This window comes from Diadema antillarum, unplaced genomic scaffold (assembly GCF_040938485.1).
Source record: "Diadema antillarum isolate AM-2024a unplaced genomic scaffold, OU_Dant_1.0 seq00000047_RagTag, whole genome shotgun sequence".
Classification (NCBI taxonomy): Eukaryota; Metazoa; Echinodermata; class Echinoidea; order Diadematoida; family Diadematidae; genus Diadema; species Diadema antillarum.
In genome coordinates, this window is record NW_027271156.1 from 581,422 (window position 1) to 608,790 (window position 27,369).

Sequence of the window (27,369 nt, forward strand, 5' to 3'; positions counted from 1 at the left end):
AAAAAAAAATGAAATTACATTACAGTAAAAAGATTTTCTTCAAAATCGAATGCATGTCAATTTCCAAGGAGGAATAATGCTGATTTGGTACTTCAATGGGATGAAACCAATGCATTTTCCATGGCATAATAGTGGCAACTATACACCACATAGCAATTAATGCTGGAGAAAGAAAAAAACAGCAATAAAAAGAGGTTTTCTTTGAAATGTTGCTAAACATCTTCACCCCCCCCCCCAAAAAAAAAAAAAAAAAACTCCATTACTGCTCAGACAACCTGGTACAAGTGTATCTACAATTGTACTGTATCTCCCTTCTCAGTCAGAGAGGCAACATAATTCTAGTGCATGGGGAAATGAAACAGCAAGAGTAAAAGAAGTGTAAAAATATTGGCCTTCTGCCATAAATGTAGAGCAGATTCCACCATTCCTATCCTTGGCGATAAATGGCATCAAGGTAGTTTAACGGGGTCCTGTACCACATGCAATGCACTTGTCAGTGTTCCATGTACAAGTTGCATGGGCAGTGCCTTTGCACAAAGACATGAGCAGGACATCATACTCAGTTCAAGTGTTCAAAATCATTTCCACACAGTGTTTCTCTACTTTTGCGACAACAAAATAATTGCTTCCATGGACAAAAGTTCTCCCTCTCTCTAAAAAAAGAGCAGAAAATATTCCAAATCATTATCAGACCGGGGTACCCTCTCCTCTTGATGAGGTTTCAGTTCTGGCTTTGGTCTGATCCACATTTGTTACGTCTTCGAGAGAAATCTTGTCCACGGCGTGAAGGAGACCGTCCAGGTTGTCGTGATACTGCTTGCCAGACATCCCCAGCTGGCTTGGCAGAGGGCTGCTGTAGGCGTGAGATGCTTCCACCTCCTCCAGAACCCTGGAGGACTTGAGGTCCTCTACAGCCCCTCGCACCAAGACATTGAGAAGCCACTCAGAGTTACGCTTGCGCTCCGTTGTGAGGGGTGGGTAGGGGTTCCCGATGTACTCCAGGAAGGCCGTCTTCTGATTGTGATCTCCTTGGAAACCCGGAACTCGCAACAGCCTGGTGAAGTTCCGTGTTGTCCCTTCAAAGCGGGGACCTAGCACTTTAAAAAGCTTGTGAACTTGCTTCTTATCCTGTGATAAGAACAAAAAGAGACAACATTGACTACTTAATTTGTAGATGACACATGTAACAGGAACTCTTTGACAATTTGAAGTGTTGGTTGAAGGTATTTTATGATTATCAATAGACTTGACTTTGAACATCACGATTTTAATGCACTGCAAGTTAGACCACATGTTTGTCATTTTAGAAATATCATAACATGTCAGCAAACTTTGTTAATTTTTCAGTCATTATCATGCTATCTGTATGCAGTCTCCAAGGTTTAAAGAAATAACCATCATTAGTGATGTTTTCCCTTCACTCAATCATGAGCAAAAGGGCTTTTAATCCATCTAGAACAAGCTGGTTTAATGTAGCACATATTTTTCAATACCTGTTTGTGCATTCTCACGACTAGTCTTCGACAGGTTAATAACGTCACTTTAAATTTCAAGAAGTATGCATACATTGTACATATTGAGCTGTTAAATCATTCACAGTCAACACATTGAAGACAGAACATGCAAAAAAGTCCTTTGAAGAAATGCACAAAGAAAGTAATGCATTTACAAGTACTTGTTTCAAAGCCTTTTCCTTTTTTTTCAGTGATATTTCATGTGACATTTCAATTAAATTTCAGTGATACAGATGAGAACAGTCTGCAGTACCAAGCCTATAAACAGAGTGCTGGTTTACACAAAAACAATAAATTCCCTAAGTACTTCTTTTTCTTATTTTCCTTCTTCATTCCACTATCACATGCCTTGCAATGTTATGAAAATAATACAAAACATACAGTGTTGACAACTTTTGTCCATTCCGTACACTCAAGGAACATACTCTGAAAAACACATACATATGTACACACACACACACACACACACACACACATACAAACTGTTCATATAAGAAAGCTACTTCCACATCTCTATGTCCCAGTAAATTCAAAATCCACATACACTTGTAATTTTTTGTAAGTAAAATACAGGATTACAAAGTAAACCCAATGCGACACACATCAAAGCTAAGCAGTCGTAGTGTGTAGAAAATTACGTAACTTATCATATGGGAATCTGGCAAAGAATACGTTTATGTACATATCATGTTACTTTTGTCACAGATATTTGTATCACAAGTGTTCCGTCTTTACCTTGAGCCAGAAGTCGGCTATTTTCATGGCTTCAGGATCCCGGTCTCCCCTTTTTGCCACAGTGATAAGCTGTTGAAGAGAGAAAGGAATGCTGCACTCGTTACTTGTGGAGTACAATGTAGCTGGCGATATGTTATGTGGGAGGGAAGTGTTATCCAAATAATTGTCTTTACAGTGACATACACCATACTAGTTAATTAGTTTGGGGGGGGGGGGGGCAAGAGTTCCTTTTGTATCCCCCACTAATCTTTTGTCATATCTCTCTACACTATTAGCACTCCACCCTTATTGCCTAATGCACAGCTGCACGCTGTCCTTATGTCAGAGAGAAGCTAGGAGTGAGATTACATATACACGTCAGCAAGGGGGGGGGGGGGGGGAGGGTATGCATCTTCCTTCCAAGATAAAGAGCTTTCAAATTTCAACTTGAAGCAATACACTTGGCAATCGGGTGCATGCCATACAGTCAATATATAACATTTGTCTTATTCTGAAAAAAATATATACATATGAAGAGTTTGTTTGCAAAAACCGATAAGTCCATATTTGCCAGAGATATTTGCGATTAAGGTCAAGAAAAATAAAGAGAATAATAAGAAATTTTTCGCTTCTTTTGACCATAACTTCAACAATACATGTACCATTATATGTAGTGACCAATATATAATTTAAAAGGTATTATTTTGTACTTTATATCAGAGACCGTACTTCAAAATCTTCAAAAATGGACTTATCGGTTTTTGCCAATAAACTCTTCATAGTATCTATAATATATATACATTATACATATATATATATATATATGTGTGTGTGTGTGTGTATCATGTAAAGAGGTCTGTACAGTTGTATATAGATCATGAATATTTGCCAAATAGTAACTCATCTGGCAATTGGTAATCCACTTTGTTTGTTCGTGTTTTTGCTTTTTTTATGTGTGTGTTTGCATCTTTGTGAGGTGTAACAAAAAAAAATGAAAAAAAAAAGTTTTTAGGTGTTAGAAACCAAACCAAGGCTCACCTTCTAGTGCATGAGACAATGATATTAACATGATAAAGTAGGATCTCTAGCTACATATCTACAGTGAGTGCACTCCCATCATATGAACGAAAATGGTTATAACAAAATTCCAGTTACTAATACAACGTGGTATATATTCAGGCCACAACATTTTCCGTTATATGTTTTCCATTTGTTTATCAGTGTTTATTTGTTTGTTATGAACTAAATAGTCATTTCGATACTTTGAATGATTAATCAATGAAAGAAAAATACCAGTCCCACGGACTTGGTTATAATGGGAGTCCACTGTACATGACAAATTCCAGTACCATACTTACTATTATGGTCCACAGAGATAAGATACAGTATTAAGCTACGTTCTACATCTCATCACCATGTTCATCGGATAGTATAGAGTTACCACATAACAGTTAGAATGAATGCAGCAGTATTAAATAAATCTAAATACAGATATAAGCGCGGTAAGCGGCTGTCTGTGACATTGTCATTGGGTCAAAACGATATAGGTCTAGAGTAAAATATCCCGTTTGCGGCAGTTTAAGCATTGTTAAGGGTTTTTCCAACTTGTAAACAAATCAGGCAAATTATTTTCAACCATTTCATATATCATAGACAAGATTATTCATTAACGCAATTGTTTTCATGAAAGAAATTTACCATTGACCAACGCAGTTTTCATGATTTACCAGGGCAAAACCCGGCACAATTTTCGCCGATAAGGGCGATATGCGACGTAGTATTTCTGCTTGCGGCACGATGTACAATCCCTATGCAATACGCGCGTGCTCCGCGATCTTTAGCTGAACGCCTTCACATGTCTCGCGAAAATTGCGTAAGCGCCAATTCCCATTGCGAAAGCACGTGAAAATAGCGTGCGCACATGCATTGGCCGCAAACAAGATCGCAATTCTGGCGGTGTTGTTGATGTCTTTCTCGTGTTTTTCTCATTTTTTTTCGATGGTAACATCCACTTTCCGAAAAAAATGGCGGCCCACATCGACTCGCGAAAGTTCTATTTTACGTGAGGATATGTTTCAAAATCCATGAACATCGAGAAAACAACAAAAAATCCAGTTTCTTGGACCATTGTTTCTTAACTGTTATGTTAAGAAGTACCGAAAATTTCATTTTGGATGCGATATGTTGTCATTTAGGTGAGAAAATTTCACTTTTGTCAGAGATCGTGCCCATTTTATCGGTTGGTTTTTGTTGATTGCTAGTGTGTTAGTATATGTGTAGTGTGCATGTAACAGTGCAATGCTGTGTTTAGCTGTATATTACCGTGTATGTTGTACCTGCCGCGAACGGCTGCACGGCCGCTTACTGACGCAGTTACTCTAGACCTACTTAACACGATTTATCTTGGTCATTTTATTCAGGAAATGAACTGGCATCTAAAGCGTCTTATCCTCGACAGAAGACGTGCTATGACTGTTCATGTTCCACTAGATTCTGTAGACCGAGAAAATAGCTGTAGTTGGTCTATGGAGTAAGTAGCCCGACCAGACGCTGTTACTACGCTATGCGAAAACAGCGACGTACCATGTACAGCGACTGGGCTGTGTATAGACCTAGTTATGGACTAAGGTACATTGCAGTTTACAGAATAACTAACACGATTTAGAGTACGTGGGCCCATGCGACAGTCGACGTCAATGCCCACTGGAAGTGTATCGGTACTTACCCTTTCAGCATATTTCTGTGTCTCGTACGCTTTCATGTAACCCAGTTCGATACGTTCATACTTCACAAGTGCAGTAATATATGCTTGAAGTAAATTCACACGGTTTTCCGGGCTACCACCGAAGCGCAAGTAGGGCTTTATCTTAAATTTTATCCGTCTCATCTTGAAGAGACTACGTGCGATGTAGATTCATGTACCAGTTCTATACGAAAAGCATTTGCGAAACACACACAGTTGCACAGCTGCATGCATAGCATGAACGCAGCATACAGTAAACCTGACCACGTGAAAAGCTATTCTAACTTCCAGACGTTGAATCAGAGACGTTGTGGGACCACCTCGCTAATCAACCAAAACTGTAAAAAACCCAATCAATTTCAATCCAATTTCAATTCAATTTATTGAAAGATAAAAGAAACATAATGATATAAGGGATTTCATAAATTATTGCAACAATATAGTAATAATTCATGATATTTTTATGATAATTTTGTATTATAAACTTTCACAAGTTACTTTATGAAGCAAAATATTGAGTATTATCATTTACAACAATTAATAGTAGTCCTTATAAGTTGGATGGACAACGATTTTCATGCAAAGAGACTTGAGAAAAAGAACGCACGTGTAATACATGTAGCATCATGTGGTAATGACACCGATCCAGAGACAAATTTTGCTGTTATTCAAATTCATGAATTTCTTCCGTCGAGATGTTTTCATCGCAACTGATTGACAAATTGCCCTACATCGAGTACATCGACGTAACATAAGCACTGAATTGATCACTGCTTTTGGTATATTACTATAACAGTGTTTTAGTAGTATACTACGAAAACACTGATCAAGTCAGTGCTTATTCACGTCGATGTAGGGCAATTTGTCAATCAGTTGCAAATTTTGCTGTTGCTGTCCATGTCGTCGGCATTGTCAGAGTATTGAATCATCAAGTCGGGTTTTGTTGAGAAAATTTAATCCGCCACTGGGAGACTGTTGACAGTGTGAAAAACGTACATTATCATATTGTGTCAAAACTTTCCAAAGAACAAAAAGCTTACAATACAGAAAATCTAAAAGCGCATACCCCGGAAGTGGCACTAGGAAAAAAAAAAATATAGAATGACACTTTTGACTGTATGCGATAAGGCCTTTGTGGAATGAGAAAGGTGAGCTGAAGACCTTTTTTTTTTCGCCAGAAGTTACGCTGAAGCCTTTGTTTTTGCTTTTATTTTCGTTTTACTTGTTCATGAAACCCGGAAGTATAAGGATCCCCACTGATCAAAAAGTGGCGCCGGCCTTGAACAAAAAAAAAAAAAAAAAAAAAAAAAAGACGAAGTCGAAAGCTTAGTACACATTAACAAATCTGACTCAAATAGTTCTTCTTCTACAAGCATGAAAAAAGACATTTGTAAAGTGTGCCCCTTAATCTGCACGCAACCAAACTTTGTACGCGCATCTCTATGGACGCATGTCTGGAGACGCGCCCATTACGTCAGCATCCTCTGCTGCTATGGTAACGCGCGGGCTTCAATCATCCTGTGGCTATTGAGTAGGCTTATGTGTTTAGCAACGCGCGTAAAACCCAATGATATTTATTAAGGTGTCATCTCGTTCTTGGAAGTGTAACTAGAATGGATTGTGTTAACCCCTGGGATTAGACATTTAATTTGAGGAAGAATCGGGAAAGAAAAGATTTCATGGAAGCCGAAACGAAGCTGGAGGCTCCTGCTTTTACTATTTTCGACGAGCTGCGCAAGAACGGACAACTTTGCGATGTTACTCTGGATGTGGGTGACCAGAAATTCCCAGCTCATCGGAATGTTCTTGCGGCGTGCAGCAGATACTTTCGCGCCCTTTTCACAAATGGAATGCACGAGTCGGAGAAGAACGTTGTGAAGATACCGGGCGTTGATCCGCCCCTCATGGCGCAGATTCTCGACTACATCTATACGAGAACGACCCCCATCAACGCCGAAAATGTCGTAGACCTCCTGCCTGTGGCGGATCAGTTCAACGTGCAAGGTAACTATTCCTAAAGCAAGGCGATTCCTAAAGCATCCATTGGGGATGATGTCATCAATCAAATTCATGGCTCAAAGATCTTTTGATTAGGGTCTACCCGTTTCAAATCAGATGAACCATGCAACGCTCGCTGACATCTGACTTTGATATGAGACGCTGGTAACTAATATTGCGTTCTCATTGCGTTCGATACTAAGTCTGCTATTATGCCTATAAAATACCCTCAAACAACCGACCTAATAGTTTGCAACCATCTAGGCCTAGACGGGTGGGATCTGTATAGTCTATGTTATCTTTATTATAGTTTGATGGAAGCAGGATGAGAGGAGGTAATAATGTAGAGGCATGGTTTATCTTCTTCTTCTTCCGTTAAGCGCAGCTTCATGCTTGAAGATTACGCACCGTAGTGTGTGAGGGTGTGCAGCCGTATGTGTGCTCCACCAGTCAAATTCCACAAGTAGGCATCCGAGAGTATTTACAAAATATATGCATGGAGGGCAAGTAAAATCCATAATTTCATATATGAGCTGCAGTTACGTCTCCCTCGCAAGAAGGACTTGAATAATGCCTCGAGGGAGGGTGAGTCAGCCGGGTCTGCTGGTAGGTGGGTTCCATCTAGACTATCATTATTGCGATGGGCCCCCATTATTTAGAGTCACTCTTTGCAACCTTTTTTATTTAACTCGATAACCAGTCAGATCGAATACGATTTTTTTTTCACTTTTGACCGACATTGCGGCTCACCGGCACATGGGCCGTATATAGGCGCCTACCACTGGACCACCGGTTGAGAAGCACTGATTTTTAGAGCTTAGCTAACGTAAAGATGACAATGAGTGAAATTACAGAATGGTAGCCGTTTCAATCCTCAACTATATAAAGCTACATTAGCAGTGGACGCGTGGTGGAGGTACATTTAGAAACAGATGAACAGTGAGATATAGGCACCTAGGTCAACTACTAACGATGAGGACAAGAAAATAATAATTTTTATGCCCGTTTTCTTCTCAAGTTAGATAAAGTGGGTGAATCGTAGCAGCCATTCAAGAAGAGCGTATTATGATATCGCTCTTAAAAGAGTGACTTCAGCTATTATTATTTATATTCATGATCCATGAAGGTAGTGTTGCCCCAATGCAGGAATTACTCTAGCTAAGTCTAATATTGATTGTTGTCACATTGTCAGTAATCGTCGTTTATATAACCAAATTTTGTGAATGCGCCGATTTAAACATGAACGAACCCGTCGATCAGTGTTGTGTTCACTGGTTTTCATAGTCAGAAAAGAGACAAGAGATCTTCATTTTAGTTAACCAAAATTCATTGCAAATCACGATAGAGATAGCGCAATGACTCTCACTGTCAAAACGCGTTGTTAATAAAGTTGTACAAATCCCTGACCTTTCGCCCTACAGAAGATTTAATTTTTTCTTTGCTTTACTGTTTTTTTTTCTTTATTGTTACTCATTTTCATATGTATTTTGTCAATCTACGTTTTTACAATTATTACAAATAATACGCTCTGCTTATTAAGTTTGTATATAATTTCTCTGTTTATTTCATGGAAATAAATTTAGATGTTGAATCTTGAATCTTGATTTTTTAGCATGCTCCTTTTTGCTTTTCCTTGAATTTTGATGATGCCTCTTTCTCTGGTTTCTTCTCCAATCTATAGGTCTTGTGAAGGAATGTTGTTCGTACCTCGAGGAGCATTTCTGCCCCGCGAACTGCGTCGGGATGTGGCGCTTTGCCCAGTCCTACTTCTGCTTTCCCTTACAGCAGTCAGCCTTCCGCTACATCCTCGTCCACTTCGAGGAGGTCGCACTGGGAAGCAAGGCGGACGAATTTCTCGAAATACCCATCGAAGATCTTGAGACCATCATCAAACAGGTGAAAGACGTAATGGTTGGCAATTCTTTTGTTGTTGTTGTTGTTGTTGATGATGAAGTTGTTCTGCAATTGGGTCCCATTTCATAAAATATGTTAGGATAGCAACTCTTGCTGGAAGAGCAACTTCCAATAACAACAGCCAATCAGGAAGCTGTATAATTCTTGAAATCTTTGAAGGCTTCCGTGGTGGTAGAACGTTGGGTGGTAGAAGGCTTCACGGTGCACCACGTATTCTTTCTGGAGTATGTGAGTGGCCCTTTCTTAAGGGCATAATTCTTGTCGTTACCGTGACAATTTCCATTCTAGCAAGAGTTGCTTTCATATCAACTTTTTATGAAATGGAGCCCAGGTTGCTGCATGTTGCTTCGAGTTTATATGATTGATATCCAATATTACAAAGCCTTCCCATTATCAGTTTGTTTTACATGAGATGAACCTCCTACATAGTTAATCAGTTTTATTTCGTAGTTTTCCTAGGAGATCCCAAGAATATTGATTAATCACGATAACCATGCCGAAAACATAAAGATTATAGTCGTGTGGTTAACCTAGATATCCTATAGCAAATTTCAATTGTCCTTTATGCATGAGAAATGTATCCTCCCTGAAAAGTGGTCTCTACCACCTGTCATTATGAGATGACAGTTATAATATCGAGTGTGTATATCGGTTCAGCGGTATAAAGCATCCAACTACTATAGGGTGCGAGAGTGACATTGTATATTGACAACAGAGTAAAATGATGTCGACTCTTGGAAATTCGTAGGACGAACTGAACGTGAAGATGGAGGAGTACGTCTTCGAGGCGGTGCTCCGCTGGGTTCGTCACCGCGAGGCGCAGCGGCGGCACCTCGTCGCGCGCCTCCTGCTCAACATCCGCCTCGGCATGATCAATACGGATTACTTCATGAATAGCATCAAAGCCCATCCCCTCGTGCGAGACGTGGAGGATTGCCGACCGGCCATACTGCAGACCATTCACTACACCTACAACTTCGACCCCAATGAGACTCTAAAGGGACCAAGTGCGGTCATCTCGAGACCGCGGTATGTGTAAATTTGCTATTTGACGATGCCAACTTTATTCAAATAACGATATTTATTTATTAATTTTTTATTCATTTATTTATTCATTTATTTTTTTTATTCATTTCATTCATTCATTTATCTATCATTTGTTTAATCATTTTTCAATTATTCATTCATTCATTTATTTATTATTTGTTTAATCATTTATTCATTCATTCATTCATTCATTTGATAATTTATTCAGTATTTTTTAACCAGGGTATAGCCCCATCTGTTGTTTCTACACAGTTATTCTTGGGAGCCCTGCAGCAATAAAAAAAAAAAAGAAGTAACAATTGATTCAAATAACAAAGTAACGAATCTAGGACATCCTGTTGTACATAGCAATATCAAAACCATCGAAATGCTATGTGTAAATAGTGCATGATAATGATACACATATTCCCCACATTATTTGTAATAGGATTTATATCTTTACACAATATAGGAATATCGAGTTGCACGTGGAAATTACTCCTGAAAGAACTATAAACAGGGGAAAATGAGGAATTTGAAAAGACAGTTGTAAAGGAGGGGAGGAGGAGGAATAGAGTCTTTTATGTTGTGAATGGATGTGATGAGAAGGGGAAGAGTTGCCGTGTAGACGGTCTTAATGAGAACTCTTGGTATAGGATGAAATCCTGAAAGGACTGTGGAGAGGCCCTGACGAGGACCGTAGATTATTGCTTTGTTGATCACTCTCATACAGGTGTAAAACGTCCTTTCTTTTATCGACTAAAACATCTCAACCACTCACTCTTAATCAATTAGATTACTTAACAGATGAAGAAATAGTTATTCATTCATGGATACGATTATGATGTGAAAGTGCAACAATCTCAAAATGTGAAAGTGCATCAACATCAAAGCTATGAGGATCATGACTACCAATGACGTCATGTTTGGCCAAAAGAAACTTAACAGATCTCAAAACTGTTATGTACTCGTAAATACTTAGGTATACGAAAGAAGAGATTAGTTGGACCACTTAATGACACAATGTGCACGCGAAAAGGTGCCTTTCCGAAGCTGCCTTTATTTCGCAATGCGCATGCGCATCATACATTGAAGACGTGCCAATGCATGGCACGTGATGGGGGGGGGGGGGGCATTTCATGAAGCGTTTTGTCAAATATTTTTTACCTGACAAACTGTTATATTAAGCTACTGAAATCCTTACATCTGGTTGGCTGAGAGCAAATTTGTTTGACAAGTTTGTCGGACAAAACGCTTCATGAAATGCCCCCTGGTTCTTCATACATAACAAAAACCACTATTAAGCAGCAAGGGACACACGGAAAGTATTCGTAAAGCCTTTGTGACTTTTCTTGATATTAGGTTGCCTTTCAAGCTCTTGTTCGCGGTAGGCGGATGGAGTGGCGGCAGTCCAACGAGTGCCATCGAGTGTTACGACACTAGGGCCGATAGGTGGGTGCTGCTAGACACACAGAACAATCGGCCGCGCGCCTACATGGGCATCGCCGTCCTCAACATGAAACTCTACGCGGTCGGCGGTTTCGACAGCAACCAGTATTTTAACAGCGTAAGGTGCTTCGACCCTATTTCCAAGGTAACGAACGATTTCTACCACAGTGTTGAGATTAACCAGATCAAATGTTTTTTTTTCCTTACTTCAGTTTGGCACGCGTGCCGTTATGTTGTAGGCCCTATATGTCTCTATCACGACACACCCAGAAGTAACTTTGCTGTAATAATGAAGTGGCAGTATCTCAATTAAGTGCTGACGTGATGTTCGACATGACGCAGTGATGACATAATGTTCGACATGACGCACTGATGACGTAATGTTTAGCATGATTAACATATTATTAAAAGTTTTGAATGCACGCACACTAAAAGTTTGGACGTAATAATCATGCATTCAGAAGATACCTAACTCACTAAAATTTCACGTTGCAAGAGAGACCTGCTTGATTATTATTTTGTTTTTGATTGCGATTAGTATCGACTTACTCCGATGAAAGTGTAGACGCCACCAGAATAGTGGTGTCGTGGTGACTTTTCCGTATTACACTTGCTCCTTCCTTCCTCCATTTCTTTCTTTGTTTTTTTTTTCTATTTGCCTTTTTCTTTTTCTCTGTTTTTATTACGAAGGTATGGACAGAGGTGGCACCCATGAACTCCAGGCGATGCTACGTCAGTGTTGCCGCGGTAGGGGATCGCATCTACGCCTTGGGTGGCTTCGATGGACACACCAGACTCAAGACCGTCGAAAAGTATTTCGTCTATTATCCTTTCTGGATGAATACTCACTTCTCTCCCACAGCCCATTCCAAGTTTGTCATTGCTGTCTGTTTGCAGAACCCGGTTGAGGATATTGATTCGGGGACAGGGCGTGGCCGGAATTTATCATATTCAATGTTTCCTTCTATACTTTGAAAGAAAAAAAAAAACCATATTATATTCGATGCCATGTGACCAAAGTAAAATAACATACTGCTATACAGTGTCACGTGTTGTATATTGACAATTGTTGCTTGATGAGAAATAACGTATGGTCTATAGAAAAAGATTTCCCAAATTGTTACATCATGCTATGATTATCATTTTTAAAATAGATTTATACCAATACATTTAAGTGGTATTATCATCCCTATAAAGGCAAGCGTGTGACAATATTATGTCTGAATATAAATTATCAGGACACTGAAATGACGCTCAATATTACCTTTATAAGATACGACCCGGTCAACAATCAGTGGACATTGATCCGGTCGATGAACCACCATCGCAGCGATGCGTCGGCGTGCCATCTGGACGGCAAGATCGTCATCGTAGGCGGGTTCAACGGCAACGAGTGCCTGAACTCTGCGGAGCTCTACGACATCGAAATGGACGAGTGGCGGGACCTGCCTCGCATGAACAGCAGACGGAGCGGTGTTGGAGCAGTGGCCTTCAGGTAAGACGATGACTGCGGAAGCTATACGCATTCAAAATACCACTATGCATGTGTGGCAACGGACAGGAAGAAACATTTACGCCAAAATTGATGTAAAATATGCTTCCTGTGTGCATGAAAAGGGATCCGTATCTTACTGCGTATCTTCGGTTGACTTTTCTCGTCTGGGAGCTATCATCCCCACACAGTGTTCTTATCAATGTAATCATTTGAATATTCAAACCATCTTGTTCCCGATAGTGGTGATCTGGTGAATTTTATGAGGTCATCCACAAACATAAATGTGTATTTGGGAGAGCTAATGAAAGTTGCATCGACACTGAAGTACTAAGCCCTATCTAATCATCAGCGCTTCCTTGAAGTCCATTTGCCTTTAGCAATGTCACCCCAATAAAGAAAAAGAAAATGTTAATTCAGCATTTAGGAATACGTTCTGTGATTCATTTCTTGGTTGTCATCAAGCTGTTCCTGTGCACGTCAACAGAGCCGCAAAAAGTGACAATTTAACAAATGCTTGCTCTCACTTTGGTCCGCGTGCAACCAAAAACAGAAGCAGCGTTTACGCCGTCGGCGGCTTCAACGGGCTGACCCGCCTGAACACGATGGAGCGCTGGGCTCCAGGAAGCCTCCAATGGACCGTTGCTCCAAGCATGTACATCCACCGCAGCAACTTCGGCGTCGCCGTCCTCGACGACATGATCTTCGTCATTGGCGGGTTCAACGGCATCACCACCATCTACAACGTCGAGTGCTACGATCCGGACAACGACGAATGGTCAGTCAGACACGTAGAGGTCATGGAGGAAAAAAATGTGTTTTGGACTGATTTTTTTTTTTCGATTGTTTGATGATTAAGCGATACTTGGGTATATAGTGGATAGGAAAGCAGAAAGACAGACTAATATGCATGTAGATACTGTAGATGAATGAATAAATGAATTAATAGATAAACACATAAAATATGAATAGGTAAATCATTTCAATTAGATAAATGAATCAATGCATTCGAATGATATATGAACGAATGGATGAATGAATGAATAATGAATAGAGATATACAGAAGATAGGGATTATGATAGACGTCGATTGATGATTAATGTCGATTTGGCATGTAGCCTTAGGTTATCGATATTTGAACACTATCTGTCTTTGGAATCAATGCTAATGGGCAATGTTTGACAGATAGGATTGCTGAATGCTTTAATAAATGCGTATTCTTGTCATGAAATATCTACACCTTTCCTTGCGCTCAAGTCTTGAACAGGGGTCGTTGATTACCTTGAGTTCTTTATCACCTTTGGGTTTTGTTTTGTTTTTTCTTCTATTCAATAAGAATGATGAATATTGATAGTCATCCAATGTCGTATGAATGCATCATTTCCTTCGTTGTCATAAAGGATAAGTTTACAGACAATTTCTTCACCAGGTGCTTGAAGAAATTTTCCGATAGGATATAAATTCAGTTTAAAACTGAAACAACAAGAGCAATAAACTTATATTCAAAGTGCCGTATGCAATATTTCTCAAGAAAAAGTTTGGGAGAAACAATTTTCGTAAACGGCTCACTAGCAATGGTATGAATGTTCATAGATATTTTGATAGTGACTACATCATTTTCATAACTTGTGTATGTACTATGCTTGAGTGTTTCCTCATTCACTTGCACATCAAAGTTCAGCTTAGTCACTCAAGTTCGACAATTTCTGTAGAATTGAGCCACCGATATATCAAACGGTGTATATATCAAATCAACAAGCATGCATTACTACAACGTGTGGTTATACCTTCTGGCCGCTTGATCCAGGTACGATGCTTGCGACATGAACGTATACCGAAGCGCCCTGTCCATCGGCGTCGTGGCGAACCTGCCCAACGTCCGGGAGTTCACCTGGCCGAGGGATAGAGATCTACCTCCGCCGGCCTTCGTCCCCACCCAGGCCTCGCTCGAGCAGGCGGCCATTGCCATGGAGGAGAGCAATCATGCGCGTCTGCTGTCTAATGATCCAGCTGCAGAGGAAGCCGCCGATGAAGCAGGTAGGTAACCATGGTGATGACGATGAGATCAAAATCTGTGAGATTTACGTCACTTCATCCTTGGATGTGATGTTTATGATCACATAGATTGCGTGATGAATCATAAAAAGTAACTTAGTATTGCCAAGGTTGTTTTGTCAAGATAAATATCAAAATGAGCAAATATTGGAAAGAGAAAGGGGATAGGTGGTTCGAGATATCACCGGCAAACTGGACGAATTCAGAGACTATCCCTGATGACAAGAACCACGACAAGCTTATGTGTATAGTTCGCAAAACAGGGAACGCAGCTAGGTTATCGAGATACATTAACAACGATTATGATCAAAGGATGACGAATAATCAGAACCTGTGATTCGTTCGCGTGCCTTATTTTTCCTTGGAATTGTGATAGGGACATCGATTCAAGCAAACAATGCAAGCCTCGCCTATTAAACAGCAGGCCTATATAGACTTAAGATTATTTTTCTTTGACAGAAATTAACGAGTTTCTCCGTCGACAAGCTGCACTTGAGCAAGAGCAAGCCAACAACGACGCGGAGGAGTTTGAGGACGAGGAGGACGAGGATGACGACGACGAAGAGGAGGACGACGAGGAGGATGTTGAGGCCGATGAGGAGGTCCAGTTCCCCGATCGATCACCAAATCAGCGAAGGCACCCAAATGTCAACCCAACAATTGGCGCCAGTAGCAATGCTAGCCAAAGTAGGAGTAACCATAGCAACGATAGTTCGGGTCAATAATATAGATGAAAGGTGTGCTATAGTGTTGGAATGACAAACTGTGCGACTCCGACCATGATTCTATACCTATAAAGAGTCTCCAAAATATGTTCAAGATATAACACGGGGATGTAAATTGTGCTGGCTGTATGGCCCTTGAAAAAGAAGGTTAACAACGAACTTCATTTCGTCCACTCAAGCTGTTTGTCTTGCACCTTGCCGAGCGCTCTAAGGAGTCTAAAAAAGTATACTTAATGCAGCTGTAAATACCCACTCTAAACGTTAAACGTTATATATTTCACGTTATACCTAAAAGCTTGTACGCTCTTCTGTAAAAGACGTGCAATGTCGTTACGACTTTGTAAGCATATGAATGACTAAAGAAAAACAGAAAATCCTTCAAATTCATCTTCAGAAGACATTGCAAGTATCAGCCTCTTTAAAACCGGCTCCCTCTTCAGCGAAACATTTATAGTTCATACAATGTCATACCGTTTCCTATTGACACCTTGAAGAGTGCCTTGCAGCGTATACAACATTATTCACTGCATATCTTAAGACACTCATACAAGCACACACCAACGCACATACATCCGTACAAAATCTTACATAACATGGCTGAATCTTCTTTTTTTATGACTCACTCAACAAACACAAATATGGCATTCTGGTAGAACTTACTGTTTTCGTAGAAAATTTTGCGCCAACATAAGACATGGCTATGCGGATACCAGTCCCATCTTACGAAAAATTTCAAATGAAGTTGAAGGAAGCATTGTGTTAAAACACACGACATAATTGGGAAAAGAAGGATTTGAATTCAAGAATTCTCGGCATTGGTCTCTGTGTCACAGATAAAAGTCATTTCAGCCCTTCCACATGAACGCCTTTCGGAAGCAGCCATACATCTTGACGATTGTGTATACTATAGCTGACACATTGGTTTGAGAAATTCAGTGATTGTCAACCAGTGAGAATATCAATCCAGCACTATATTGCACGGTAGAAGAATGCATCATGCATGTACAAAGGTGAAAAGCGGATAACCAGCATTGATATTGACCACAGTTTAAATCATCTCCCTTGAACTAAAAAAAAAAAAAGAACAGAAAGAAAATAGTCGCAGTGGATATTTCCACTGAGTACAGCTTAAAGAATCTGCTCACTGTCTCTAGTAAAGGCCCGTGAGCTTGATTGGTCTCATGTACATAGAGAAATATGAAAGTACTTATATCATTTATAAAGGAAATCATTCTACGTTTAATGATTATATCTATTTTTCAAAGCAATAAATTTTTTGTACTTATTCATGCCGAAAGAGAGAAAGAAAATAATTGCGGTAACTTGCTGCATTCCTTTGATTAGATGCAAATAGATTGCCAATGTGGTGTTTGCAGTCGAGTGTGATATATTTCTCATGGCTACTTATGCAAGCGTCTGCCCTGTTCCTATTATACAATGTTTGGGAAATCCCTTCTTTGTAATGCAATATTGGAGATGACTGGCAGGTGATCCTACTATACAGGTTGGCCCAAAAAGTACGGAACGCGTTAGATCTTTAATTTCAACAATATCGTTGCAAATATGTCCTTATTTTGCATACTATTGGAAAGGCCATTCTTTTTCCAATAGAATGACACCAAATTCTTTAATTTTGGTTGGTGCGTTATGATTTTAGGACCATTTTTGTCAACCCTTGCAATTTTCAAAATGTGATCATTTTGCACTCTCAGGGATACCGAAACCAGCGAGAATTCGGCTTGCCATAAAACCAGTAGCATTCACAATGTGTGGAATGTGGGGCGGAATGTGTAATTGTTATTGTCCGTTATCATTGTGAATAATGTGAATGTCATTGTGAATATCATTGTGAATGCTACTGGTTCTATAGCAAGCCGAATTCTCGCTGGTCTCGGTATCTCTGAGAGTGCAAAATGATCACATTTTGAAAATGGCAAGGGTTGACAAAAATGGTCCTAAAATCATAACACATTAACCAAAATTAAAGAAATTAGTGTCATTCTATTGGAAAAAGAATGGCCTTTCAAACAGTGTGCGAAATAAAGACATATTTGCAACGATATTGCTGAAATTAAAGATCTTACGCGTTCCTTTCTTTCTGGGCCACCATGTATAGATCTTAAAGGGAAATTCCAAGTCAGTAATAGATTTGTCTGATAAGAGATAGTAAAATCTTGCAAGTGCGAGAGTGAACACTATTGGTCAAAATGAAAATTAGAGAAATTGTGATGGTTTGCTAATTTCTGCGGAACAGTTCTGGTACAGTTGATATAACTATGCAAATGATGAATATGCGAGCTGATGATGTCACCACTTTAGAATTTTTCATTGATCGCGTACAAAAAAAAAAAGTGACGAAAATTCAATTTTCTGTTATCAAAGTGTAAACCATACCCTGCAAAAAGTCCGGTGTTAAATAGTGAACACCGAGCTGGCGTTAAATTTTCGGTGCTCATTTATGGTGTTAAATCAACACCTCCGGGTGTCATTTCCAATTTTTAAACTGTTTTTGAAGAGTTTCTTAGTAACTACACTTCTTGTTGATTTTTAACTTAAACAAGACGATCAAGAATTTTACATTAAAATACTAGATTTTTGAAAAAAATGTGAAAATAAATTTACACCACAGTAACACCAGCTGGTGTGGTCTCTTATTGAAGCTGGACTGGTGTTAAACCATTGATATTAACACCAACAAATATCAAATCAACACCATGTGGTGTCATTTTTGAATTAACACCAGTACAGTGTCAAAATAACACCAGGTACAGTGTCAAATTAACACCACGAAGTGTCAGGTGAACACTTTTCAACACCATCACAGTGCATTTTCAACACCTGTGGGTGTGGTCCTCTATTGAAGTTTGATCGGTGTTAGATTTAACACCCGTGGTGTTGAATCTAACACCGATGTTTTTACAGTGTAATATCATTCTTGGTTGAATAATGATCAGACACATTAGGTTTAAGTCTGGGGATATTCGTGTTGAAATGAAAAACTGGAAAGTTTAAAATCTTATTTTCAAACTGTATAACAAGTTGTGAGGGAATGACATCATCACTTCACTATTTGCAAATTCACATTGACTGTTAAAGAACTGCTTCCGGAACAATAGTGAAACTTCAAATTTTCATAAGTTCTTTATTTTTCGTCCAAATTTTGGTCAAATTGTCATTGTTGTGCCAAAAACGGAGAAAACACTCCTTCTTTTCAAACTAACTTTCAACTGCACAGGAATTTCCCTTTAAAGGAGTGGATCACTGTTCATTTCCCGTAATGTCCTTTGACTTACTTACCCTCCTTGTCTTCAAGTTATTCGTTTGGTGAATGATGCATTGTGATTGACACACCTTGACGCGTGTGCTGGAAGGGGGTGTTTTGTGCATCCAACATCAATACTCATATACATACATAATAATCGATATCCATGTCGGATATTACCTTGATGCATATAGAGACCATTGTCATAATGTGAATGGGCAACAACTCCAAATGTGTTATTGGTATCCATAGCGTCGGTATGTATTTTTTCCAAAGGTAATTAACACGGTTTGTTTTATCTGTTTTATCTAACAAATTTGTTAAACACATTCGGTTAATTTTGTTTTGGGGGAGTTTTTTTTTTCTGCTTGCTTGTGCTTATTTTTTTTTTTCGATTTTTTTTCTTCGGCTTGTTCTTTGTTGTTTGTTTGTTTGTTTGTTTGTTTGTTTGTTTGTTTGTTGTGTGGTTTCTTTTTTCTTTTTCTTTTTCTTTTTGCAAGGTGCATTCGCTCTTAGCGAATCAGGAACAATATTGTTCCAATGTTCCCGTTTCCGTCCTATGAGTATTTCTAAGTCCGAGTGAGTCTTTACTGAGGTTATGTGCGATCGTTCTGTTTTGTATGTGATTCATCAATATCAGTGGTTTCAAAGCGTTATAAATTCTACGTGTTTTAAAGCTGTTAAAACCATGAATGGATCATTTGGCTCTACAGTTTCAATTTAAAGCAAGACAAAATGACGGTGGGGTGATATATAATTATAGTTATATATACCACTTCTCTTTTGTATTACTAATTATTCATTCGGTATTGATGGACTATATTTGGCTTTGTTGTCCCAGACGGGTTAAACTATCGCAAAAGAAGCGTGTGACCCCCTTTTATTTATTTGTTGTTGTATGGTGTATTAATTGCCAAAGCAACATCACGTTTATATAAGATTATTTCCCTCCATGGGCATAATTATCATTTTTATCAGATTATGTCAATCTTGATTACATATTGGACTCTTGATTTGCAAAACGTTGAATTGTCTGCTGTAGCATCTTTAAATCACAATACGAAGAATTGCAATGTTTTTGTAATAGAGTAAATTATTTATTTCTAACTCAATCGTGCCTGCGATTCTATACGCAATTTGATTCTGAAAAAAGGGATAGAATGTTATATAGATATATTTTTATGGTATGCAACATTTTTCTGCAACACTTTTCTGCAACATCTCTTCTTGATATTTGTGAAAATGATCAAAGAATTTGTTACATCTACAGCACGTTTGCTTTTTAAAAAAATAAAATACTTATAGTAACAAACGTCACTCTCTCCTTGATATAGTGCAAAAAAGAAAAATACTATATCTGCAAACAATGTTGTGTGCAGGGCACAATAGAAGTCTCGTTGTTCCCAACTTTTGCAAAACGAAACCATGTTCAGTACAGACAATATTGCCATACGCAATTTTTGGACTGTTGCTTTTCAGTTGTATACCTGACAAGTCTGGATTGATAAATAAAAGGCAGTATAGTCATTGTGTTAAAGAGATGATTGTCATTCTTCAATAGAGCTGTTATGTTCTTTCTTGCCATTGACGTTGATTGAACTATCCACTGTATATCTCTGAGATATTTCATTATTTTGTGAATGTAAGATTCGTCTTTGGTATATATGGTATGTGTGTGTGTGTGTGTGTGAGTGTGTGTGTGTGTGTGTGTGCGTGTGTGTATGTGAGTGTGAGTGTGTAATTTGTGCGTATATGACTTATTTGCACAGAAAGGGTTAAAGGGTGTGTACAGTTCTGGTCGAGGTGAGGATTTTAACGTTTTTAACGTTTTGCGAGATATTCAGAAACCACTCTATGAGATGTCAAAGAGCATGCAATTCTAAGGGGTATCAAAAGTTTATTTGATGAAATCGGTTTTGAAATGGCTGAGATATCCAAAAACAAGGCGTGGCCTGTCGCATCACTTTTTTGGATGTCTCAGCCATTTGAAAAACAATTTTCCTCAAATAAACGTTGAATCCTTCTTAAAATTACATGCTCTTTCATATTTCATAAAAGGTTTCTCATTATCTCACTTAGGAATATTCAAAACATGAATCCCCACCTCAACAAGTACTGCATGTACAGTCCCTTTAATGGATATTGCAAGAGAATAAACATAGATTATGCAACATGCAAAGAGGAATCAAATGAAAAAGGCCGTATTGTTTTCAAACATACATACACGAAAGAGGCAAGATTTGTTGTAATCACGTCTTTATTGATAAGTAAAAACAAAGGACATGTATTATAATATACCACGTCCTATTCTGGACACATGGGAGGTAGAGACATACTTACAGATACTTACAGTGAACAAATTACAATATAGCTATATTTACAACAGATATGTGAAGTTGAAAACAATCACACCGAATTAATCACCGTTCATTTCCCTACGCAGTACACATACACTGTATTACATTTCTGATTTCTGAAGCGTTAATCAACTGTACTGATTTTATATCTTATATACAAAATTTTATATTTTGTACGCATTACATAATTTTGAGCGTTTAAGTGTCAATAACCAATGTAAGTTCGTCATTTCGTTATCTATCTATACATGCTCATAGTCGAAATGATATTCTTAGGAGCCCTACTTCTTATTGGTTTACAAAGCTGCTGATCCATAATAAAACACATACCTAAACATATTCGTGCCTTATTGCCCTACCTTGCAAATCCAGCGTTCAGATTCAGTTACAACGTGTTGAAAAATGCACAGATTCTTCCCTAAATTGGATACTGACGATGCTCAGCCGTGGCGTGCTAATCATGCAATACGCGTCAAGGGTGTTGGAATAATACAAGTAGTCAGAGAAGGTGTTAATAATCTATGATCGCTAGGATGCCCCAGTCTAACGACTGATTTGATGCTCCTTCATACATTTTTTTTTCATGCGTTTCATTGTCTTAATCTCACTTTCTTCGCAATCTACAAAAGAACCCTAATTTCCATTCTAGCACTTGATGGCGCAATTTATTGCAAAGATTGATATTTGATTATTGTACACCCTTGTATTACTTTGTTGTTGCTGTTATTAGGAGAAAAAGACAACAGTGAATGACGTAATAATGAAAATGATTGATGATGATCGCGCCTGCGCATTGTTTCTTAGTAAGAATACGCACAGTCCTGACGATGCGCGTACACAAAAATAGAGCACGTATAACATGCGCAACAAACAAATCTTAGGAGTGTCTGTTGCATGCTATGTTTATGATCCTGTAGTGTTGTAAAGAATAATGATCGCATACGACTTTCTCAAACTCTACTAGAAACGTTTCGGTTATTTCTAGTAAAATGAAGAAGACAGTGGTGGGAATTTTTGGGACCTGGGACATGTCTATCTGGTCAAGACCCGAGGACGTGTTCCGGGAAAAACTAGCGGAAAACCACACCCACCCGTTTACAGAGACTGCGCCAAATCGTAAGTAGAAATCGTATGGAAGATTCCTAACGTTAGAGCACGTTATAATCAACGAGGAATTAGGCGACGTTGATGAAGAACACAACAGACTTCTACGATTTTTTAAAGACATTTTACATCACTAATTATTATATAGACCCCTCAGAATCGTGCGGGTCAGTTTTTGCTCAAGGTGCATAGGCCTGCAGGTACGCGTCACTGCAGCGATTTGGTAAAGAAAAAACACGTTACTTTGAACTGAATCGAATTGAATACTTGTCCATGTATAAATATGTAGAGCCTACATAAACTTTATATGCATAGGGCCTACTTTATTGTTCATTATTATGTGTACATATGTGTGTTTGTATGAATGCTTTTTGATCGCCCTGTACAATGTGTGTGCGTGTGTAGAGCCTGCCTGTTCTATTTTCTTTATAAATATATTTATACATTTAATAGAAAATCTATAGTGTATGTCCCGATAATCATTTTTTTTTCTTATAGAGCATTAATACATGTAGACCCATAATACTTTAAAGTGTATCTACTTTTATAGCCTCAGGTGGTTGATAGCATAACTTTACCATTGTTGATTACTATACGTGATTTTTTTTTTTTCAATTTGTGACGTAGGGTTCATATATGAATTCCGATCCCAGTGGTTTTGGATTTTCCTCTTTGGAATCATCGTCGAGGTCATAGGAGTGACGCTCTGGTACCTGTTCTGGGATCCGTCGGTAAGTAACAATCTTCCTGGAATACAAACAAAAAGATAAAGAAAATAACAAAGGGAAGGGGGGGGGGGGGCTCGCCCCCCTTTTTTTGCACAATACATAGGAATACATACATATAGGGTGTAACCACTCTGCATGGTTTGACTACTATTTGACAGTTTGTGTGCTTTGAGGGCCGTGTAATTGGAACAAAAAAAAAAAGAGCAAGGATAAAATCCTTATATTAATAACGTTTTTCAAACTGTGTTATGTCAAATGTCCCCGAGCTGGTACTAAGAGAAGGAAATTCAGAGGATATCTAGCTAAGCAACACTTTTAGATTCTTTATGTTTGGTGAGTTTTGGTTTTTTTTTTGTGTGTGGGGGGGGGGGGACTTCTGAATGAAAATAAATGGAATATTAAGTTTCCATTTTAATTGCTTTCTTTCATTTTATCAAACAATGTAGCTGAAACTTTAATATTTCTTTTTTGTGAGGTTTGATTTGTTTGATTTGATTTGATTATCACACGTCAATTACTTTCTTGGTTTCATTTTCCTTATCCTTCGACCAGCAATTCATTTCGTTCGCCGTGCTCTTCTTCGTCATCAGTCTCCATCGCATCTACGTCCACAAGGACATGATCAAGATCATCATCGACCTCCCCCGAGGCGAGTACTACATCGTGAAGAAAGGTGATCTGACCTACCGCGGTCTCCTGCACAACATCTACATCAGGCTTATTGGTCAGAACAGCGGTAAGTGTTATAAAATATCATAATTATTCTTATGGGGAAGTTCAATGAGCACGATCGAGTGGGTGCAGCGAAAAGGCGACTTTGATTGTTGCAACTTCTGAGGGTTAGGGCTTACATTTAGTATCGTTACAGTCCGTTATATCCAAGGCAATGTATATCAGACTGACCATATGCTGACTGTTATAAATGGTATGTTTGCGGCACAGTTGATTTTTCTGTTAATGCTTCTCTAACAACCCACGCTGTAGGTTCTGGAGAAATTTTCTTCAAGATAGTTTTGAATGGCTACAACCTCGCTCCACAAGATTTGACTTCATCGACTGTTCGAAAAGAGGTAAGATAATTCTTCCCGATAAGTATATCGAGCAAGGCTTTTTGTCTCATTTTTTTTTTTAATCTTGTGCTCCGGCCTTAATACCTCACTCTGCAGTTCAGTTCAGTCAAAACCATTAACTTGGACAGGAGTATATCATGCTATGCCATGTTTACTGATTATTGGCCTATACACGTTCTGGTCAGAAATAAAGAAATCAAATCATAACAAGGAAATTAATACATTACTCAAGGCAGGACAGTCATTACAAAAGGATATTACAATGATTGGAAGAAAAAATAACGTGGATGTGTTGTTACACCGTGAATCGAAACCCATGGCTGCTGCGCATGTATACCGAACACGCGTGTTTTGCGTGGATTTAGAATGTCATTCCGAAAAAAAGAGAAAAGTATATTCCCTACATCTATTTCGAAAAAAAAACAAATCCGGAAAAACTATAGTATCCGATACAAATGCTCACCCTGTGAACCATTTTCCACCCTCTGGATGAGAGAGAGAGAAAAAAAAAACAAGCAAAGATAGCATCGTTCTTGACAACCCACTCTCTATGGAATAGACGAACAATGAGACTTTGTTTTTCGAATTTTTGACAAAAGCCTTTACATTGCTTTTTTCACATATTCTAATTAGAGTTGATGTAATTTGTTTCAAATCAAATTGAAGGTTTTCTGCTTTGAAGAAAATCGTTACGAATGAATACATTCATTTTCTTCGTATAATCGGTACATTCAAACACACTAAACGTATACGTTACATTAATCTGATAACGGCATGGAATGATCTGTTGATTTCGAGCCATTCACGACAGAGGAATAACGGTGGTCTGGCTGAATTATTGTTAGAATGTATATTGGTGGGCTTGGGATGCAGAAGGCCACCGGTAATAAATGAGCAAATAGATTGCAGAGATGACAGTCCGAAGAAAAAGTTAACACATGATTACGTTTATTAATGTATACAAAGCGAAAGGGAAGCGATGTTATCCATTATTTTGTATTTTATTATCTATTTATTTATTCATTCATTTCCAGCAATAGGGTGGATAGCCCTTTCAGCACAGCTGAATTACAAAGGGGTCCACTTGACATAAATATAAAATTGATATAAAAAAAACTTCAGCGAGAAATACACATTAAAACTTGTACACCATGGGTATGAAATCATTGTTAAAAAAAGTGACTTACAGTTGACAAATTAGTATGATTCATTAAAATATTCAGTAGCAAAAGAACAAAATATACACAAAATGACTTGCAGTCGACATTTGTGCTTTATTATAGAAACTTGAAAAGTTGGGGCGCCGCTTGGCAAGCAGATTGGGCATCAACTACTTTGACTGGACGGACAAATCAACACGTCGTATCCTTTCTCTTCAGAACGAAAGGGAACTTTACGAGTTGGATTGGAAATCTAGTTTGATATACGTATAGACACCCAAAATTCATGAAACACCCGGTTGTCGTATAGACGATTGGTAGTTGTTCAAAGAGTTGACAATCGCCATAGAATCTTGACGTCAAGATAATGAATTAAAATAATGCATTAGCAACATTTAGGCATCATTTTTTTCTCTTTGATCCTCGTCATGCAAACAGCCGGTACCGAAAGACGGGCCGTTTTGCAAACAAACACTGCATATAGCTACATTTGATGATGCGGTAGAAATCCAAGGGTGATATTTGTCATTCCGAAGGTTTGTTAATCCGAAAATAGAAAATAGGCCTAACTGCTTTTAACAAACCTTTGGCATTACGAACCTTATTCGAAATAACGAAACTTAAATCACGTTTTCGGAATCACGAACCTCGGAATAACGAACTGTAACCGAAATCCAAATACTCTGCTTAACTTTTGATACTTGTTTGTCAATAGCTTGTTTTTCCTGAACAACAATTTCCAGATGTCATCCGCCATCGTTCACCGTTTGCTTCGTCGCGAAGCAGCTCCATCGAAGAGGAACTCTGAAAATGTCTTCTCATTTTGTTTTTCTGTAAACGAATCCATTGTAACAACACTTCATTTTTTGCCGCTTTGAAGTGCTTTGAGAGGTTTGAATCATCACTAAGATTATGAAGCATCCCAATCACTATCTCCCCGTATGATATGCTTTCCTGCATTCCTACCCCTCCCCCCCCCCGCCTCTCTCTCTCTCTCTCTCTCTCTCTCACTCTGTCCCTTCCCCCTCCCACGTCCTTTGTTCGTTTCTTTGTCTTTAAAGGGATGATATAGTTCTGGTTTTAAGAGGAGATTCAGATTTCGAATTTTTGCGAGATAGTTACTAAGAAACTACTTATATGAAAAATTAAAGAGCATATACAATATAATAGTTTATTTGATGAAAATCACTTTTGAAAGGGCTGAGATTTTCAAACACAAAGCAAAACAAATCGGTCTTTATAAAAAGTGTGTCCCACCTTTTATTACAGTGTATTTTTGGATCAGCCATATTAAAACCGATTTTTATCAAATAGAACTTTAAATTCCTCTCAGAATCTTACGCTCTTAAAAATGTCATATAAATGGTTTCTAATCATCTCACACACACACACACACAAATGTTAAAATCTGAATCCCCATCTCAATCAAAACTGTACCATCCCTTTGAAATCGCTTTTTTAATCTTTCTGGGGATCTCCTTCTCTCGATTGTCATGCTGGAAACAACAATGCGACGCACTCATCAGCAGGTTTGAGATGCGCAGACTCGAAGTCCCCGACTTTGGATGCCTTTTGTTACCAGCCATGATAATTTTCTGATTGCAAAAATGTAGCGCAGAAATTAAACTATTTAACATGACAAGGGAAGGACGGGAAAAGCGATAATTTTGAAGAAGGGAATACAGATGACATCTATAAGGCACAGTTTGAGATTGTGGCTGCTCAATTTAACGCAACGAATTGTCAAAAATTGTTGACGATGAAAATCAAAATGGATGACGAAAACCAGAAACAAGCCATTTCTTTTTTCTAATGATACCATAATGATCAATGCTGTCACTTTTGATTATCAAGAGATCCATGAAGAGATATTACCACTATGATGTCATTGCAAGGCGGTTCCTGAAGTTGTTTAGTCTAATACTAACATGTTTACGGGAATAGATTTGGTAAATGCGTTCACTCAATGCTAGTTTATTCAAACGGCATCTGTGATGATTCTTTTTTCCCTGATCACAGCTTAATTAGTGCAGTCGTAGAGGCATCCCAGATTCCTC

General features: G+C 38.5%; 3 protein-coding genes across 3 annotated transcripts; 2 read left to right on the plus strand and 1 right to left on the minus strand.

Moving 5' to 3' along the window:
- Positions 1 to 603: 603 nt before the first annotated feature.
- On the minus strand, positions 604 to 5,115 carry LOC139725497 (large ribosomal subunit protein bL17m-like). Its single transcript, XM_071636584.1, has 3 exons — positions 4,954 to 5,115; positions 2,250 to 2,318; positions 604 to 1,128 (listed from the first exon to the last, which is right to left on the minus strand). Exons 1-3 carry the CDS (start codon positions 5,113 to 5,115, stop codon positions 688 to 690), a joined length of 672 nt encoding a protein of 223 aa, XP_071492685.1. The 3' UTR covers positions 604 to 687.
- A 1,535-nt stretch (positions 5,116 to 6,650) lies between these two features.
- LOC139725488 (kelch-like protein 10) lies at positions 6,651 to 15,631 on the plus strand. The gene is made up of 9 exons (XM_071636561.1): positions 6,651 to 6,975; positions 8,651 to 8,865; positions 9,632 to 9,912; positions 11,272 to 11,503; positions 12,049 to 12,170; positions 12,632 to 12,853; positions 13,404 to 13,628; positions 14,659 to 14,888; positions 15,366 to 15,631. The coding sequence occupies exons 1-9, from the start codon at positions 6,651 to 6,653 to the stop codon at positions 15,629 to 15,631; spliced, it is 2,118 nt and encodes a 705-aa protein (XP_071492662.1).
- Positions 15,632 to 22,239: 6,608 nt separating this feature from the next.
- LOC139725489 (cation channel sperm-associated auxiliary subunit TMEM249-like) lies at positions 22,240 to 26,120 on the plus strand. Its single transcript, XM_071636562.1, has 6 exons — positions 22,240 to 22,366; positions 22,982 to 23,085; positions 23,635 to 23,818; positions 24,067 to 24,152; positions 25,436 to 25,514; positions 26,056 to 26,120. The coding sequence occupies exons 1-6, from the start codon at positions 22,240 to 22,242 to the stop codon at positions 26,118 to 26,120; spliced, it is 645 nt and encodes a 214-aa protein (XP_071492663.1).
- The last annotated feature ends 1,249 nt before the right edge of the window (positions 26,121 to 27,369 follow it).

What these genes read in the sequence shown, in the direction of transcription:
- LOC139725497 (XM_071636584.1), bottom strand. Translation starts at nt 5,115, where the DNA reads ATGAGACGGATAAAATTTAAGATAAAGCCCTACTTGCGCTTCGGTGGT. An exon ending in CACAGAAATATGCTGAAAGG is followed by an intron (nt 2,319 to 4,953) that starts GTAAGTACCGAT and finishes TCTCTTCAACAG; the next exon opens with CTTATCACTGTGGCAAAAAG. An exon ending in TAGCCGACTTCTGGCTCAAG is followed by an intron (nt 1,129 to 2,249) that starts GTAAAGACGGAA and finishes TTCTTATCACAG; the next exon opens with GATAAGAAGCAAGTTCACAA.
- LOC139725488 (XM_071636561.1), top strand. Translation starts at nt 6,651, where the DNA reads ATGGAAGCCGAAACGAAGCTGGAGGCTCCTGCTTTTACTATTTTCGAC. An exon ending in TTGAGACCATCATCAAACAG is followed by an intron (nt 8,866 to 9,631) that starts GTGAAAGACGTA and finishes GGAAATTCGTAG; the next exon opens with GACGAACTGAACGTGAAGAT. An exon ending in GCTTCGACCCTATTTCCAAG is followed by an intron (nt 11,504 to 12,048) that starts GTAACGAACGAT and finishes TTTATTACGAAG; the next exon opens with GTATGGACAGAGGTGGCACC.
- LOC139725489 (XM_071636562.1), top strand. Translation starts at nt 22,240, where the DNA reads ATGAAGAAGACAGTGGTGGGAATTTTTGGGACCTGGGACATGTCTATC. An exon ending in TACAGAGACTGCGCCAAATC is followed by an intron (nt 22,367 to 22,981) that starts GTAAGTAGAAAT and finishes TTTGTGACGTAG; the next exon opens with GGTTCATATATGAATTCCGA. An exon ending in GCTTATTGGTCAGAACAGCG is followed by an intron (nt 23,819 to 24,066) that starts GTAAGTGTTATA and finishes CCCACGCTGTAG; the next exon opens with GTTCTGGAGAAATTTTCTTC.